The 14,564-nt window shown below is 53.6% G+C and overlaps 6 protein-coding genes across 6 annotated transcripts; 5 read left to right on the plus strand and 1 right to left on the minus strand.

Annotated features, from left to right (window-relative positions):
* Positions 1 to 335: 335 nt before the first annotated feature.
* AKAW2_40048S (FAD-dependent oxidoreductase) lies at positions 336 to 1,759 on the plus strand (the record flags this gene model as incomplete). The annotated part of the gene is made up of 3 exons (XM_041688337.1): positions 336 to 366; positions 416 to 1,292; positions 1,363 to 1,759. 3 exons carry the CDS (start codon positions 336 to 338, stop codon positions 1,757 to 1,759), a joined length of 1,305 nt encoding a protein of 434 aa, XP_041542131.1.
* An 854-nt stretch (positions 1,760 to 2,613) lies between these two features.
* Positions 2,614 to 3,506, minus strand: AKAW2_40049A (uncharacterized protein; the record flags this gene model as incomplete). The annotated part of the gene is made up of 4 exons (XM_041688338.1): positions 2,614 to 2,714; positions 2,767 to 2,968; positions 3,023 to 3,147; positions 3,197 to 3,506. 4 exons carry the CDS (start codon positions 3,504 to 3,506, stop codon positions 2,614 to 2,616), a joined length of 738 nt encoding a protein of 245 aa, XP_041542132.1.
* A 704-nt stretch (positions 3,507 to 4,210) lies between these two features.
* Positions 4,211 to 6,317, plus strand: AKAW2_40050S (MDR family MFS transporter; the record flags this gene model as incomplete). The annotated part of the gene is made up of 3 exons (XM_041688339.1): positions 4,211 to 4,812; positions 4,862 to 6,187; positions 6,239 to 6,317. The coding sequence occupies 3 exons, from the start codon at positions 4,211 to 4,213 to the stop codon at positions 6,315 to 6,317; spliced, it is 2,007 nt and encodes a 668-aa protein (XP_041542133.1).
* Positions 6,318 to 6,836: 519 nt separating this feature from the next.
* AKAW2_40051S (cytochrome P450) lies at positions 6,837 to 8,509 on the plus strand (the record flags this gene model as incomplete). Its single annotated transcript, XM_041688340.1, has 3 exons — positions 6,837 to 7,007; positions 7,054 to 7,241; positions 7,288 to 8,509. The coding sequence occupies 3 exons, from the start codon at positions 6,837 to 6,839 to the stop codon at positions 8,507 to 8,509; spliced, it is 1,581 nt and encodes a 526-aa protein (XP_041542134.1).
* Positions 8,510 to 9,587: 1,078 nt separating this feature from the next.
* Positions 9,588 to 10,389, plus strand: AKAW2_40052S (NAD(P)-dependent oxidoreductase; the record flags this gene model as incomplete). The annotated part of the gene is made up of 3 exons (XM_041688341.1): positions 9,588 to 9,657; positions 9,725 to 9,799; positions 9,866 to 10,389. The coding sequence occupies 3 exons, from the start codon at positions 9,588 to 9,590 to the stop codon at positions 10,387 to 10,389; spliced, it is 669 nt and encodes a 222-aa protein (XP_041542135.1).
* Positions 10,390 to 11,352: 963 nt separating this feature from the next.
* On the plus strand, positions 11,353 to 13,851 carry AKAW2_40053S (uncharacterized protein; the record flags this gene model as incomplete). Its single annotated transcript, XM_041688342.1, has 3 exons — positions 11,353 to 11,919; positions 11,970 to 13,625; positions 13,678 to 13,851. 3 exons carry the CDS (start codon positions 11,353 to 11,355, stop codon positions 13,849 to 13,851), a joined length of 2,397 nt encoding a protein of 798 aa, XP_041542136.1.
* Between the last annotated feature and the right edge of the window lie 713 nt (positions 13,852 to 14,564).

Below are 14,564 nucleotides of genomic sequence, written 5' to 3' on the forward strand. Positions count from 1 at the left end.
TGCGGAATTGAAACCCGCTAGTTTCAGAACACGAACGGTTGAATTCGGCCCCCAAACCCGCGATCGATGATCGTACGGGGGCCCCGACTCGTATTAGAGTAAGCATTTAGGGCATCGCCCCAGGGTTTGCAGAATCTCGGATCCGCTGTCGGATCCGGCATGCCTTATGCTTCATCTGACAAGTCGTTCTCTCTTCCCTGTCATCGAAGTCGGCTAGAATCACCTTATTTGCCTATAAATAACACACATTGCTCGTCCTAACCGGTGACTTCCATCCACATCCAGATCAATCCAGCTTCTCAACTCCATCTTTCTCAGACACATCAACCTTGAAAATGACTCCTCCTAAGATTGCAATCATCGGCGGTGAGTCTATATCTCTGCCAATGTTATAGTTCAAGACTGACTTCACTAGCGGGCCCTGCCGGTCTTACTTTGGCCCGTTTGCTGCAACACAACGGCATCCCCTGTATCGTCTACGAGGCAGAGGAGAACCGCCATGCTCGCACACAGGGTGGCTGTCTAGACATCCACGAGGGGTCAGCACAAGTGGCTCTGCGGGAGTGTGGTCTTTTCGAAGAGTTCCTTGCAGTTGCCCGCACGGAGGGCGAGGTATTGAAGATCTACCAGCCCGACGGCGCACTGCTGCTCGACGAAGGTTCCGACTACGGCGAGAAGCGCCCAGACTCTTTCAACGGACGTCCAGAAGTGGACCGGGTGAAGCTGCGCAGCATGCTCATTGACTCCCTTGAATGGGGCAGTCTCCGCTGGGGCCACAAACTCAAGAAGGTCACCACTGAAGCAACGGGCACCCGTCTGCAATACGACCTGCACTTCCACGACCACACCGAGACCGGGTTTGACCTGGTGGTTGGCGCTGACGGGGCCTGGAGCAAGGTGCGCCACTTGCTCACGGACACCCGGCCCATTTTCTCGGGCATCTCTGGCGTCGACTTCAAGTACAGCGCCATCGACGAAAAGGACGCGGCTCTGGCCCAGCGCGTCGGCAAGGGCATGTGCCTGACTCTTGGCAGCCACACGACTGTACTGTCGCAGCGGAACGGCGATGGCTGCGTCCGGACCTACGGGTTCATGCGGCTGCCGGAGGATTGGCACACGACGTGCGGCATCGACTGGACCCAGCCGCAGCAGGCCAAGCGGGAGTTTGTCGATCGCTACTATGAAGGGTTCAACGATGACTCCAAGAATCTCATGCTGGAAGCCGACGACGATTTGGTGCCTCGCCCCATGTACATGCTTCCCATTGGTCACAAGTGGCAGCACCGTGCAGGGTAAGTTTCAGTTCTCTTCCTGTTGCTGTTTCTCTTCAGACAAGTTGGGCTGAGCTAATTTTGGTTTTAGTCTGACTCTTATTGGCGATGCCGCCCACTTGATGACACCATTTGCGGGAGTTGGCGTGAATGTGGGGATGGAAGATGCTCTAGAGCTGGCACGGGCCATCATCGCGCGCAAGAGCACTTGGGAAGATGGCCAGCCCTTTGCGGGTGCGAATAGTCTCTCCGCCGCAGTGGGGCAATACGAACAGGCCATGTTCCCTCGTGCTGAAGGCTACGCCCGTGAGACGTGGATGTATCTGAACCTGTTCTTCAACGAGCGGGGCGGTCATGCCATGTGCGAACACTTCGCCAAAGCGAAGGAGCAGGCTAAGGAGGCTGCAGTGGAGAAGAAGCCTGAAGAGGCGGAGAAGACTGGGGAGGTGAAGGAGACGGTGGTGGAGAAGGCTATTGCTGTGGAGTAAATCTGTCATCTGTTATTTGTTTCTAGAGCTATACCCAATTTAATCTTTCTCTTCATCCACTTGTCTCCATAGTAAATCTTGACGATCGATTCAATGTAACGTAGTTGTGTGGCTGTGGGCCTGCTCGCGATTACTTTCCTAGAGGGAATATAAGTTTTGCAGAGTTGGAGATTGGAGAAGCGGCTCAGAAAGGATTCACCCTGCAGAACCAACACTTTAGGCACTGACAGGCGATTGGGGGCCAGCCAGACGTTGTTTGAAAGTTATCAGTAGACCCTGACTGTCGATCACCATAGCCGATGTTTCAGATGTCAACTCTATTCACGGGTTATTTTTCCAGCAACTCTGCCTTGCCAGCTGTCATGAACCTTATGATAAAATGCCAGGCTGCAAACTTCAATAGTCCTCGAAGTATTGACTGGGATATCGACTAGTGTCAGCCTTGTGTGACCCGATGATAAGCTTAACAGAGGAGATAATCTAAAAATAATGAGGACGGGAGAGCAGGGCAGGAGGCGCACATAAGCTTCTCGTATTGCCCGCACAGCCGATAATCAACAGCAGAGGCAATGCTGCTGACTGTCTCTGTGTCAGAGTTATTCCTTTGATGAGTCAACTGCATTACCAACTGGCCGTTATTGATCATGTGAAAGTTCCGAGGATAACCGTTTTACTTGGCAAGACATTTTGTGAAACTTAGAAAAGTATTCAATGCTGTTTTAACTCCAAACTATCGAACAATCCAGTTTAACCCGCAAATCAACAGGAGTGCTTAGTGGTCCTTCCACGATGCAATCTCGTAAACAAAATACAAAACAATCGCAACACAAAGTCACTAATTCCAACGCTGTTCACTAGTAAGAGTGAGGCCCGTTCATCTCTCCTGTCATCTTTCCTTCCGCCTTCAAGATGGCCGTGATGTTGTTCATGGCGCTCTCGTGGAATCCCGCAAAGTCTGCCCAGCATTAGTAACACAACCAGTAGTCCTCGGAAGCAATAAGACGTACCGTAAGCAGAGGAGAAACAGGCATAGATGTTCCACAGCATGTACGTCTCCTTCTTGCCAACTGCGTGCACATCCACCCACTCCCAGGTGCCACCAAGCTGGCCGGCGGGTCCTGAAGTAGTGTTGTAGTAGAAGGGCACGCCAGCCAGTCCGAAGGTGAGCTGGTAGCCCTTGTTGCGCGGCAGCCACTTGAACGTTCTCAACTGGTGACACAGTTAGCCGTGCTCAGATCCTTGCCTTCACAGTATCTCGCTCACCTCTTCGGTCATCGGATACACGCCCGCGTTGGGAAGCTCTCCATACAGAACACGCTCGGCTCCCGGAGTGTAGGGCTCGCCATGGGTCTCGGTGGGAGTGGTACCAAACCAGGCCGTTTCAAAGACTATTCCAGTCAGCCATTGCATTTCGGGTAAGCATGAGGTTTCACAAACAGTTGGCAGTAATGTCCGAGATTTCCTTTGCGGGCACTGGCCAGGTCGCCCAGCTGGTGGAGTTTTGCAAGAAGGTGCCCGCAGGACACGAACAAGGACGAGGGGTCGCGTCGCAGGCAGGGAGGACCTTGTTGTTGCCCCCGGTCGGCAGGGCCAGGGCCGAGAAGACGAAGGTTGCAAAGGCAAGAGGGAAGTACATCGTGGCTGATGGAGATGGAGATGAGATTGTAGAGATTGAGATCGACAGAAGATCGCTGGGAGTTTGGTTTCTTGAGGTGATTGCTGTGATTGAAGCGTTGAGACTGTTCATGGAGGTTCATCAACTTCCAGTCTGGTTCTTTATATACTTCTTCAACGCTCTCATTTCAGTCTTGACCATTGTAACTTCCTTGATCTCGCCCCCACTGGTTTGAATCCTGTCTACATGTGCCTCTTGGTATGACTCCTGATCCGGTCCGGTGTAGCGAAGGTGTACCAGTACTGGCATTGTGGTCTCAGCAGAGGAATGTATCGAGAAGCATAGCCACCTCCCCGCTCGTGATACGAACTTCATCCTTCGTATCCTTTGTCCAAAAATGCTAGGCATGACATAACATTGAAGTCAGTTTATCCGGCTGTTGATTGGATACTGATGGGGTGGTTCCGCACGGATGGGATCCATGGTTTCAGCTTGAAGATTTACATTCCCGATCAGCACTAACATCTCACCTCGTCGCATGGCATGGCGATGAGCCTCCTGCAACTCGTATACTACCCGAATGTCGTTAGAGAGATCTATAGACCACGTCGGATAGCCACGTGGGGGCCAGGCAGGTGCATCTGCGCCTGTCAGAATCCTGCAGCGGACATGTCGGAGACTGCACCGGTTCGGATCCGATCGGACCAGCATGTATGTGTTGCCATTCAGACCGAAAGCTATTGAGATCCTTTATGTTGCGGAAGGTTGCAAGGAGAATGGTATGATAGATCTAATTGTGTGGATGCTTCTGTCTCTCTTGTCCTAGAACAGTTACCATGGCTGGATCCATTGCCCTGAACACGCGAGACACCATTATTGAGATCCGGGTGCGCCAACCCGACGCCCTCCCGCCACCTACCAACACTACTACTCCTTGCATTGAGGAAGTTGAGGAAGAGCCGAGTGAACCTCATCAAGTTCCCGGGGAATGGCCCGCTGTTCCCGTCCCCGTTGCCAGACCCCGGGAAGGACTGGAACGCAACGCCAGCCGACGCAGCCGTACCAGACGGCTCAGCCAGCGTCTAAGTGTTTCCAGCGATATCTTTCACGATGCTATTGAAGCTCAGGGCTACGGAGCGGCCGGCGCAGGGTCCAAGCGACTGAGTGGAATTTATCGTCATTCCATTATTGAAGACTCGGTCGAAGCCCTGGGTCTGACGGAACCGACCGAGCAACTCAAGGTCGAAGAGCAGGAGGAACCACCCACAAAGACCAAATACGGACCCCGAATATGGGCCATCATGGTGGCACTGTGTGTGACAAATCTTCTGGTAGCGTTGGAAGGAACAGTCATCTCAACGGCGCTGCCGACCATCGTGGAGGACCTGGGCGGCGGCGAAGCGTATGTCTGGGCCTCGACTGGATATTTCCTTACCAAGTAAGTTGTGCAACTATACAGAGTAGTCATCAATGCTAATAGTATATAGTACCGTCTTTCAACCGCTGTATGGGCAAATGGCTGACATCTTCGGCCGGCGATGGCTGATCATTTTCGCGGTAGCCATGTTCGTGCTGGGCAGCGGCATCAGCGGTGGTGCACCGAGCATGAATGCCCTCATCGCCGGTCGCGTCATCCAGGGTATCGGCGGCGGTGGTATTACACTGTTGGTGAACCTGATTGTGTGTGACTTAGTGCCTTTGCGCGAACGTGGTCGTCTCATGGCCATCGTCTTTGCGGCAGTCTCTGTTGGCACCTCGTTGGGACCCATCGTTGGAGGACTGATAGTCCAACAAACCACCTGGCGCTGGGTCTTCTATCTCAACCTACCTGTCGGAGGAATTTCTATGGCACTACTCTTTGTGTTCCTGCAAGTCAGTCATCGCAGCGAGGAAACCTCCATCAAGCGCCGTCTGAAGCAGATCGACTATGGCGGCAACCTCATATTCATCCTAGCCATTTCATTCATTCTGGTCGCTTTGGCGTACGGCGGCACACTCTGGCCGTGGAAATCATTCTCGACCATTATCTCGCTGGTCTTTGGGTTCTATGGAATTGTCGTGTTTATCTTCTACGAGCAGAGCAACTTCTGCCGCCAGCCCACGCTGCCGATGCGTCTCTTCACGCGCCGCACTTCGGCCACCGCATTCACCATCACCTTCATCCAGTCCATGCTCACCCTGCTTGTTATCTACTTCCTTCCGGTCTACTTCCAAGCCGTGCTTCTGGCCTCTCCCATCCGGTCGGGTGTAATGATGCTCCCAACAGTACTAGTATTAGTACCAGCCTCGGTAGTCAGCGGTGCCCTGCTATCCAAATTCGGTCGCTACAAGCCCTTCCACTTTATCGGGTTCGCGCTCTTCACACTAGGTTTTGGCTGTTTCATCACACTTTATGAAAATTCACCAGATGTTGCCTGGATCATGGTGCAGATAGTCGTGGCCCTGGGATCGGGCTCCTCTCTAAGCACGCTGCTACCAGCTGTGCAGGCTGAATTTTCCGACCAAGACACCGCAGCTGCTACAGCGGCGTGGGCTTTTGTGCGCCAGTTTGGTGTGGTCTGGGGTGTATCAGTACCGTCGGCAATCTTCAACGCTCAGGTGGAGCACGATCTCTCGGGAATCAGCAGTGACAGTGTCCAGAGGACCCTCGGCGGAGGCGCTGCCTACGAGCATGGTACTAAGGACTATGTCAATTCGCTTACTGGCGATGTGCGAAAGCAAGTGATAGGGTTGTATGCAGACAGCCTGAAGATTGTGTGGATCTTCGCGACTGTTATTGCTGGAGTTGGGTTCATGCTGGTGTTCTTGGAACGGTAAGTTGATCTTGTGGCTGTGTACGTTTGGATGGATGCTAATGGCTACAGTGAAATCACGCTGCGGACGAAACTGGACACGAAGTATGGATTGAAGGAGGAGAAAAACGGCGATTCATCTAATGCATAATGGTGTATATGTTATTAGGGTTTATTGTAATGACTTTCCCGGCTTTGTACATGGCGTTGGCGTCGTTAGTTCTTGATAGGTTATGAATGTGATGATTTTGCCTTCTATATCCGCGTACCTATTTCCTGTAATAATCATCATAGACCAGTATCACGACATCAACATCTTTAACGCTGCTCAATCTGCATCCTCGCACCACTTGCATCAACTCTCCATACTTTGTAATATCTGAGCTCACCACACGAGATTGCGCCATCTCACGGCCCCCGCTTGGCTCTGAATGGCTCGATCGCTAATTCCGGCCGCTCCTACGGGGCGTCTGTGCAGAGCCACGCGAGAAGAGGATCTTTCTTCAGGCGGATCGTGCAGGATCTGACAGATCCACTCTGACTGCATCTCGTATTGCCATGTTTCAGCCTGCGGGTGAGCAAATCCGGCCTCGGATCCGATTTCCTGCTCCGTGGCCCCCATGAGGCTATCCGCATCGGTCGCGCATTTTGATTGAAGTATATAGCTGCCATGATGAACTCAGTCTGCAACAAACAATCAACTGCTATAACTGCCATCACCATGAATACGACAATTCTCCTTGCGGGCCAGGCGGTCCTCATCGTGGCCATCCTCGTGGCCGTCAAATTCCGCGCCCCAATAACAAACACGGTGAACCGGTTGATCTCTGCTATTCTTCGAGTAAGCATTCGCTAGATTATAACCATGGCTTCAGCTTACAATTCAGGTCCATCTTGCACGTCGCTTTCCTGTACATCATGTCGATGACAACAGTCCGCTGCCTACCCTGCCGTACCAATGGCCTGATGGACAAGGCGACGGGGCCAAGTTCTTGCAAGGTCAGAGCAACTCGGAGCGCTGGGAGCGCCAGTTTGGAGCCATCTACCGGCTCTGGTCTGGCATGAACCCAGAGGTGTACGTCAATCCTCCTGCTTCTCACGACAGCTACTGACAATTCTAGCGTCCTCACCCGTCCCGAACACATCCAAGCCGTCTTCAAGGACTCGCACACCCACCTTAAGGCCAAGAACAACAACTCGGGATACCTACTCGGTGAACTCCTAGGCCAATGTGTCGGACTGGTCAGTCAGGATCAATGGCAGCGCGTACGCGCCATCATGGAGAAGCCCTTCCACCGCAACGCCTCGACGACGTACATCCCGCTCGTCAAGCGCCGCACGGAGCAATTCTTCCAGGAACTCTGGGACACTCGCGACCTGTCCCGGGGCTTGCTCGACCCGGCAGACGACCTCAAGTTGCTCCCCTTCCTGGTAGTCGCCGAAGTTGTCTACGGTCGCCTCGCCCCAGATGTCGAAGCCGAGCTGCGTCGCTTGGCCCCGCAACGCGAGAACCTGATGAAACATGTCATCAAGGGCGGACTGACTCGTTTCGCTTGGTCGCGATTCCTCCCCACGCAAGCCAATCGTGAGCTGGCCGCCTTCCAGCAACGCTGGCTAGCTTTCAACGAGCTGGCACACCGTCGTGCTGTCGAGCAGAAACTCAACGCCCCCATCATCGACTTCTTCGCCGCACGGGATGCCGGTCAAATCAGCACCCAGGAACTTCTCCACACGCTCGACGAGATGCTCTACGCCAACCTCGACGTGACCATTGGTGGTGTTAGCTGGAACGTGGTCTTCCTTGCTGCATACCGTGACATTGCCAAGCGCCTCCGCGAGGAAGTCGAGCAGCAACGCGCCATCTCCGTAGACGGCGAAGTCGACGCCTACCTCCTGGACAACAGCACTCTGCTGGCGGCCTGTGTGGAAGAATCCGCACGTCTCCGCCCCCTCGCCGCGTTCTCTGTCCCACAAGCCATCCCCACAGCCAGAACAGTCGGCGGATACCACTTCCCCGCTGGCACAAACTTCGTGGTGGATTCGTACGCGCTCAACATCCGGAACCCGTACTGGGGCGAGGAGCGCCACTTGTACCAGCCGGATCGGTTCCTGGCAAGGAGCTTAACCCAGGCAAGGTACCACTTCTGGCGATTTGGATTCGGGCCGAGGCAGTGCATGGGCAAGTTTGTGGCGAGTGTGGTGATCCGGGCGATCCTGGTCCATTTGGTAGAGGGATATGACCTGCGGATGGTTAAGCCGGAGGCCATGGAGGAGTGGGGGAGAAATAAGGAGATTTGGATCAATCATCCGGATATGAAGGTGGTGTGTGAGAAGAGGGCTTAGATAGATTGTATTGGCTATGTGGGCCGATGAAAAGATGATAGAGTTGTATGTATTTACATGATTTAGCGATTATGAACTCGTGTCTAGATGTTTGATGTTGCTTGTGTCGGTTCTTGGTAGCTTCAACGGGAACGGGAGGTAACCGTGGATAAGAGGGGCGCTTCACATGGCCCCCTTGCTTTGTTGTATTTGTCATACCCCTGAGTAAATCTCATCAGTAGATCATGGGTGGAGTTATATGGAATGGAAGTAAGGGATGGGTGGCGATCCGGAAGGTGCCGAGTGGAGTCGGAGATCTGGACTATCTTGATCTACTCCGGATAGAGATAATCTATGATGAATGAGGTGGGGAATTCATACAGCGTGCTAAATGGGTGCTACGATAATTCAAGTGGTTGTATTTATGAACATTCAAATTACTTTGGCAGTTTATCACTTGTGTTATTTGGCACTCTCTTCACCTGATGATGTACTGTAGGACACCACCCGAGCGGAATATATATCTTCACACTCCAGCGGCATCGCGTCACCATCTACACTCATTCCTACCACTTACATCACTGCAATGAATATAATTAGAACCTGACCGAAGAAACATCCCTGCTTTCTGGAATGAATCTCAACAAAGAACCCATCCCTGTACCATGCAACAACACCCACGGTTGAACCCGGTTCAACCCCCTCGGGGAACCCCTGACCCGGAGATAACCCCCAAATCAGCAAGAAAAAGCCCGCTCCGAGCCCTGGTCAAGAAATCATCCTGCAACGGCTTCCCTATCACTCAGATCGGCCCCGCTACAAGCGGCGGATCGAAATGATCTGCATGCTTACCATCTGCTCCGTCCGGACGAGTCGATATCTGTCCGGTCGGATCCGATTACTGGTCCGGACAGAGCCTCGTGGCCGGCAGGGTATATAGGGCCTCTGACGCCAGCAGTAATGCACTCCTCTCCATCAGCTACAACTGCAATCATTTACACTACATAAGACGAAACGAGAATACACCAGACATATTCCTCTTGATCCTGTCACCTCTATACTACTCAAAGCAACCCTTCAATAACCACAACATAACATCATGCGCGTTCTTGTGATTGGTGGAAGTGGACGGTGTGGAAAGCTCGTCATCGATGACCTGCTGAGTCGCGGTAAGTGTCTCTCGCTTCGACTTGCAATTCATTGGTTGTATCGGCTAAAATGCTAACAATAATCTAGGCCACCAGGTTACCACGTTGGCCCGCAAGCCCGAATCACTGGGTGGAGCTCGTGCCGGGCTAAAAGTCGTCCAAGGTTAGTCATAGTCATAGTCTCTCGACATCTGAAGGAATCGACTCCAACTAACTAAAACTTCACCAGGAACCCCCACCGAACTGGAAGATGTCCGTGCCGCGTTCCAAGCCGACATACCAGATGTGGTAATTGTGACACTCAACGCCCCACGGGCCAGCGACAGCCCCTTTGCGGCGCCAATCTCACCTCCTCGACTGATGACGGACTGCAACAACAACGTGCTGGCGGCGATGAAGGAGTTTGGAGTACGCAAAACGGTCATCCTGCAGGCGTTTGGAGTCGGGGAGTCGTGGGACAACATGCACTGCGTGCTGCGGCTGCTGATGAAGAAGTCCAACATGTCGTATCAGTATGACGATCACAACGCGACGGCCAAGGCAGTGCAAGCCAGTGGACTGGACTATGTGATGGTGCGACCGTCGCGGCTGGTGGAGACGCCCGATGCCAACCAGCCGGTCAAAGTGTGGCCGGATCATGGCAAGGGAGTGCCCATGATGGCCAGCACCAGTCGGATCACGGTGGCCCGCTGGTTGGTGGATGCTGCTGAAACCAACAAATGGGATAACACGGCACCAGTGATCACCAACTAGAATATTTCTCGATCTGTTCTAGATATTGACATGGCAATCTCCCATCATCTCACGAGGGCCGATCCGGGGCGGAGCGGGTGGGAGCGGAGAATTTGGAGACGATCCAGGGTTAGATCGACAGGGCAATGATTGTTTCTTATTTTATCTCTTTTTTTTTTCCCCCTCATGGTTTGTGTTTCATCATCTCTGGGCATTTACACCTGGCATGGCGTGAAATTTTATGTATGTTATCAGATCTCTTGGCTTCGTATTAATCGTGGCTTTTTCCATTTATTCAGCAGAAATGCGATAAACTCTTTTCCTTTTCCTCAGCAATGATTTTCAGGGTCTCCATCTTGGCTTGGCCTGGTCAGGCAGCAATACGAGATACACGCGAGTCGATACGAGGCTGAGGTAAGCAGATCCGCTGCAGCCTGGTAAGTTACCTGGAGGGGAAGGCGGTGAACGGACAAACAAAGACAATCTGCACTTTTAGTCTATGTGGCATCCTGGAGAAAGCTCTAAGGGGCAAAAAGTGGAGAGAGAGTCTCGCAGCCCTTGTTGTTATGGTTCTGCTCCACCAGTTGAACCAGAAAAGTAGACTAAGAGCTGGGCAGAGGAAGGCAAACACAAGCAGTCTTGGGGTGGATGTCAGACTTGGCTGTGACTTGTGGATTCCTCCCATCGCCAATAATCTCCTCGTCTTACTTTCCTGCATCCACTACTACGACGGCCCCTGCTGCTACTGCTTGCTACTGCTACTACTGCTGCACTGCATCCGCCTTGCGCGCCTGTCAGCTTAGCCTGAAGTCTCGATGAGACGGTGGCCCAGTCGCACTCTTGAAACCTGCTGGTCTTTATTATTGTCTCCCCCTCACACGCCAACCCTGACCCCCCCCATTCTTTCCTTAGACTGGCTCCCCTTGTGCGACTTTGTTTCCCATCTCCGACGCGAGCACTCTTTGAAATTCTCTTTTGCCAGCAATGAGTCCCGTGTCTGGCCAGATCTCCCCGCCCACCGAGCTGGCCGGGGACGCTTCCCTGACCCGCAAACGTCCCCGGCCCGTGGTCTCGTGCTTGCGCTGTCGCAAGAAGAAGCTCAAGTGCGACCGGGTCATGCCCTGCGAGAACTGCTCCAAAGCCGGTTGTGCCCCCGACTGTGTCTTCCATCCCAGTCCTGATGGCGTCGATGGACTGCCGGACCAGCCCAGTGCGAAGCGCATGCATCTGCCACCTGACTTCCCGTTTCCCTCCGATCCTCGGGGCGATCCGGCTGGTGCCAGGCTGCCTCCGCCGCCCGCTGCTATCGGTCTGCTGGAGGATCTCCAGCAACGATTGCAGCGTGTGGAAGAGGTGCTCTCCTTGAAGCCACTGACGCGCTCGTATGCTGGCTCCCTTAAGGATGTGGTGGCCCGCGATGCCAGTCCGTCTGTCCGCCAGACCACCCCGTCGACCCATGCTCCCCCGTATCCTGGTACTCTAGTCGTCAAAGGAAAGGGCACGCGATCACGTTACCATGGCCAGAACAACCGGACCACCTTGTTGCATCAGGTAATTTCCTTCTAGATTTGTCAGTGGGATGCGTATCTAACAGCTTGTAGTTCTCCGAAGCGAGAGAGTTCATTGAACGCTGCACCAAGGACTCTGCCATCTTGGGGCTGGCCAAGGAAGTCCAGTTTTTACAAAGTAAATCTAAGATGCCCATGAGCTCACCAGAATCCATGCCCGACCTCGACTACTCGCCCGAGCTGCTGCAGATGCAGAGCTCTCTACCATCTAAAGCGGTCTGTGACCGACTCGTGAACCTGTACACCACCAACTTTGAACGTACCCTACGCATGTTGCATGTCCCGTCTTTTCTGCGCCAGTATGCCGATTTCTGGACCACTCCAGGGCCGGACGCTGAACGCTCCGCCACTTTCTTGCCGCAACTGACGGCAGTCCTGGCAGCCGCGCTGCCACTGGAAGATCCTAGCTTCCGACTCGAGTATTCCTCCGTCTGGGAGTACTTGCAGACGCCCGCCGTTAACCTCGTGCGCGTGTGGTTGCAGAAGCTGGGTCGCAAGCAGCGCACCGAGCTGGTCTCGTTGCAGATTGAGGCGCTCGTGTTGTTGGCGCGACGACTGCGGCTGGCATCGCAGGAAGAGCTGTGGCGCGCCACCGGCACACTCGTGCGGTCGGCCATGGTGGTGGGCCTGCATTTGGATCTGTCCGGGAATAAGCAGCTGTCACCGTTTCAGATCGAAGTCCGGCGCCGCTTGTGGATTACCATTGTGGAGATGGACCTGCAGACCTCTATCGCCTCGGGTATGCCCGTGACCATCCCGGATCTCGACTTTGATCCGCTTATTCCGACCAATTTGAATGACACCGATTTCGACGAATCCACCACGGAGCTGCCGCCGGCGAAACCACTGCATGAGTGGACGGATACTCTCGCGCAAGTCACCTTGGCCTCCTCGTTGCCTCACCGCATCCGAGCCATGTCACTGGTGCGCACCTCGAGCCCGGGCTTAGATCTGCGCGACATTGTCAAGCAAGGCCGACGTCTGGAAGAATGCCTGCGACAGATTCCCGCTCCGCTCAAGCTGGATCCCTCACCGATCCATGGGGAGACCCCTGGACCAGCCCTCTTGCTGAACCGGGTGCTGCTGGACGTATACATGCGTCGACCCTTGCTGTGTCTCTACCGGCCGATTGTCATGGGCGAGAGCCGCGAGGACCAGCTCTTCCTGGAGATCGAGCAAGCGTGTCTGGAGTCTTCGCTGGTGGTGCTCTCTTACCAGGATTACTTCGACCCTAACGTGGCGGATCTGGACGTCTTCAAATCAACTGCCTACTGGGACGTATTCCAGCTCTTTTGCAAGAACGATATTCCATGGGCTGCGCTGAGTGTGTGCGGGTATATGAAATTGTCCAACCAGCAGCATTCCGGGGCCCCGACGCCGATGGCGCCCGCTCCCGCCTACTCGCCCAGTCAGCCGACGACTACGCACACCAAGGCCAGTCTTACGCGCATTGTCGAGAATACACTCGACGGGCTGACCCGCACGATCGGCGAAACCGGCAGCAACATCAAAGATGTTATGCTGCTGGCCGTGGTGCTGCAATCGGTGCGGGCGCGGGGGTCCGCCGAGCTGAAGGAGAGGTGGATGCAGCAGGGGGCCGTGAAGGCGCTGTCGGCGTGTCGACAGCATCTGTTGCCGTCTGTAGCGCAGCAATCGTTTGCTTTTAACCTGACGGATTTTGCACAGATGGTAAACTTCCTTTCTTCTTGATATGGTTATGGATTTAGGCTAATCTTTCCAGCTTCAAACTACACAGCCGATCTTCCCCACTACCACAGACCCCGGCTACACGCCCTCCACGCAGCCACAGCTGCCCGACTTCCTAGCGGAGTCATCTGCCTTGGCGACAGAATTCAACAACTTCCGCGGCGATCCATTTGCATTTGAAGATGGATCGTTTGCCTGGAATATGTAAATTAGTGCCTGCATTATCTCAGTTTGTCGATAATGAGGCCTACGACGAATGACGTAGCGATATGCATTGTGCAGTCACAGTCAGTTTAGTATTGATTACAATCAGTTAATCGCTGATTTGGTTATGAGCGAAAAGTGGGATGGTGTTTGGTGCTTCATAGATGGGATGTACATAGTGCCTCTTCACTGTATCCAGTTTGATGCGTTTCTCAGTGTATTAGTTAAATATGTATTGCTTGATAATAGTGTACTTATGTGTGAATGGATACCCTGGTGCAAATTATGCATGTGAAATAGCTGTGTGCTGTGTGCTGTGCTGTGAGCTGTAGTACCTCCCACCATAATCCCTCTTCACAATCACCTTGCATCAACCCGGCACTACCCTGTCTATATTCAACAAGTTAACCATCACCTGTACATACACCAGGCAAGACCCGGACGTCTCCTCGGACAATTCCAAAGGGGTAATGTACCCCCAAAACCCCGACTCCATCGGATCCGGGTTCGGATCCGGACCACCAGCTCATCTCAGCTAAGGTCAGCTTCCGCCCGACGTCGATCATTCCAGTCACTAAGCTACTACTATCAATCAGCCAACACTGTCACCTGCTTGTGTAACACTTCCCCCTATACTTCATTATGTGCTGGCATCGGGCAGCTGGATAATCCCGAGATGACTCGGGCCACGGGTTTAAGGGGCGGAAACTTGAAACG

Source organism: Aspergillus luchuensis, chromosome 4 (assembly GCF_016861625.1).
Source record: "Aspergillus luchuensis IFO 4308 DNA, chromosome 4, nearly complete sequence".
In the NCBI taxonomy this organism is placed as follows: Eukaryota; Fungi; Ascomycota; class Eurotiomycetes; order Eurotiales; family Aspergillaceae; genus Aspergillus; species Aspergillus luchuensis.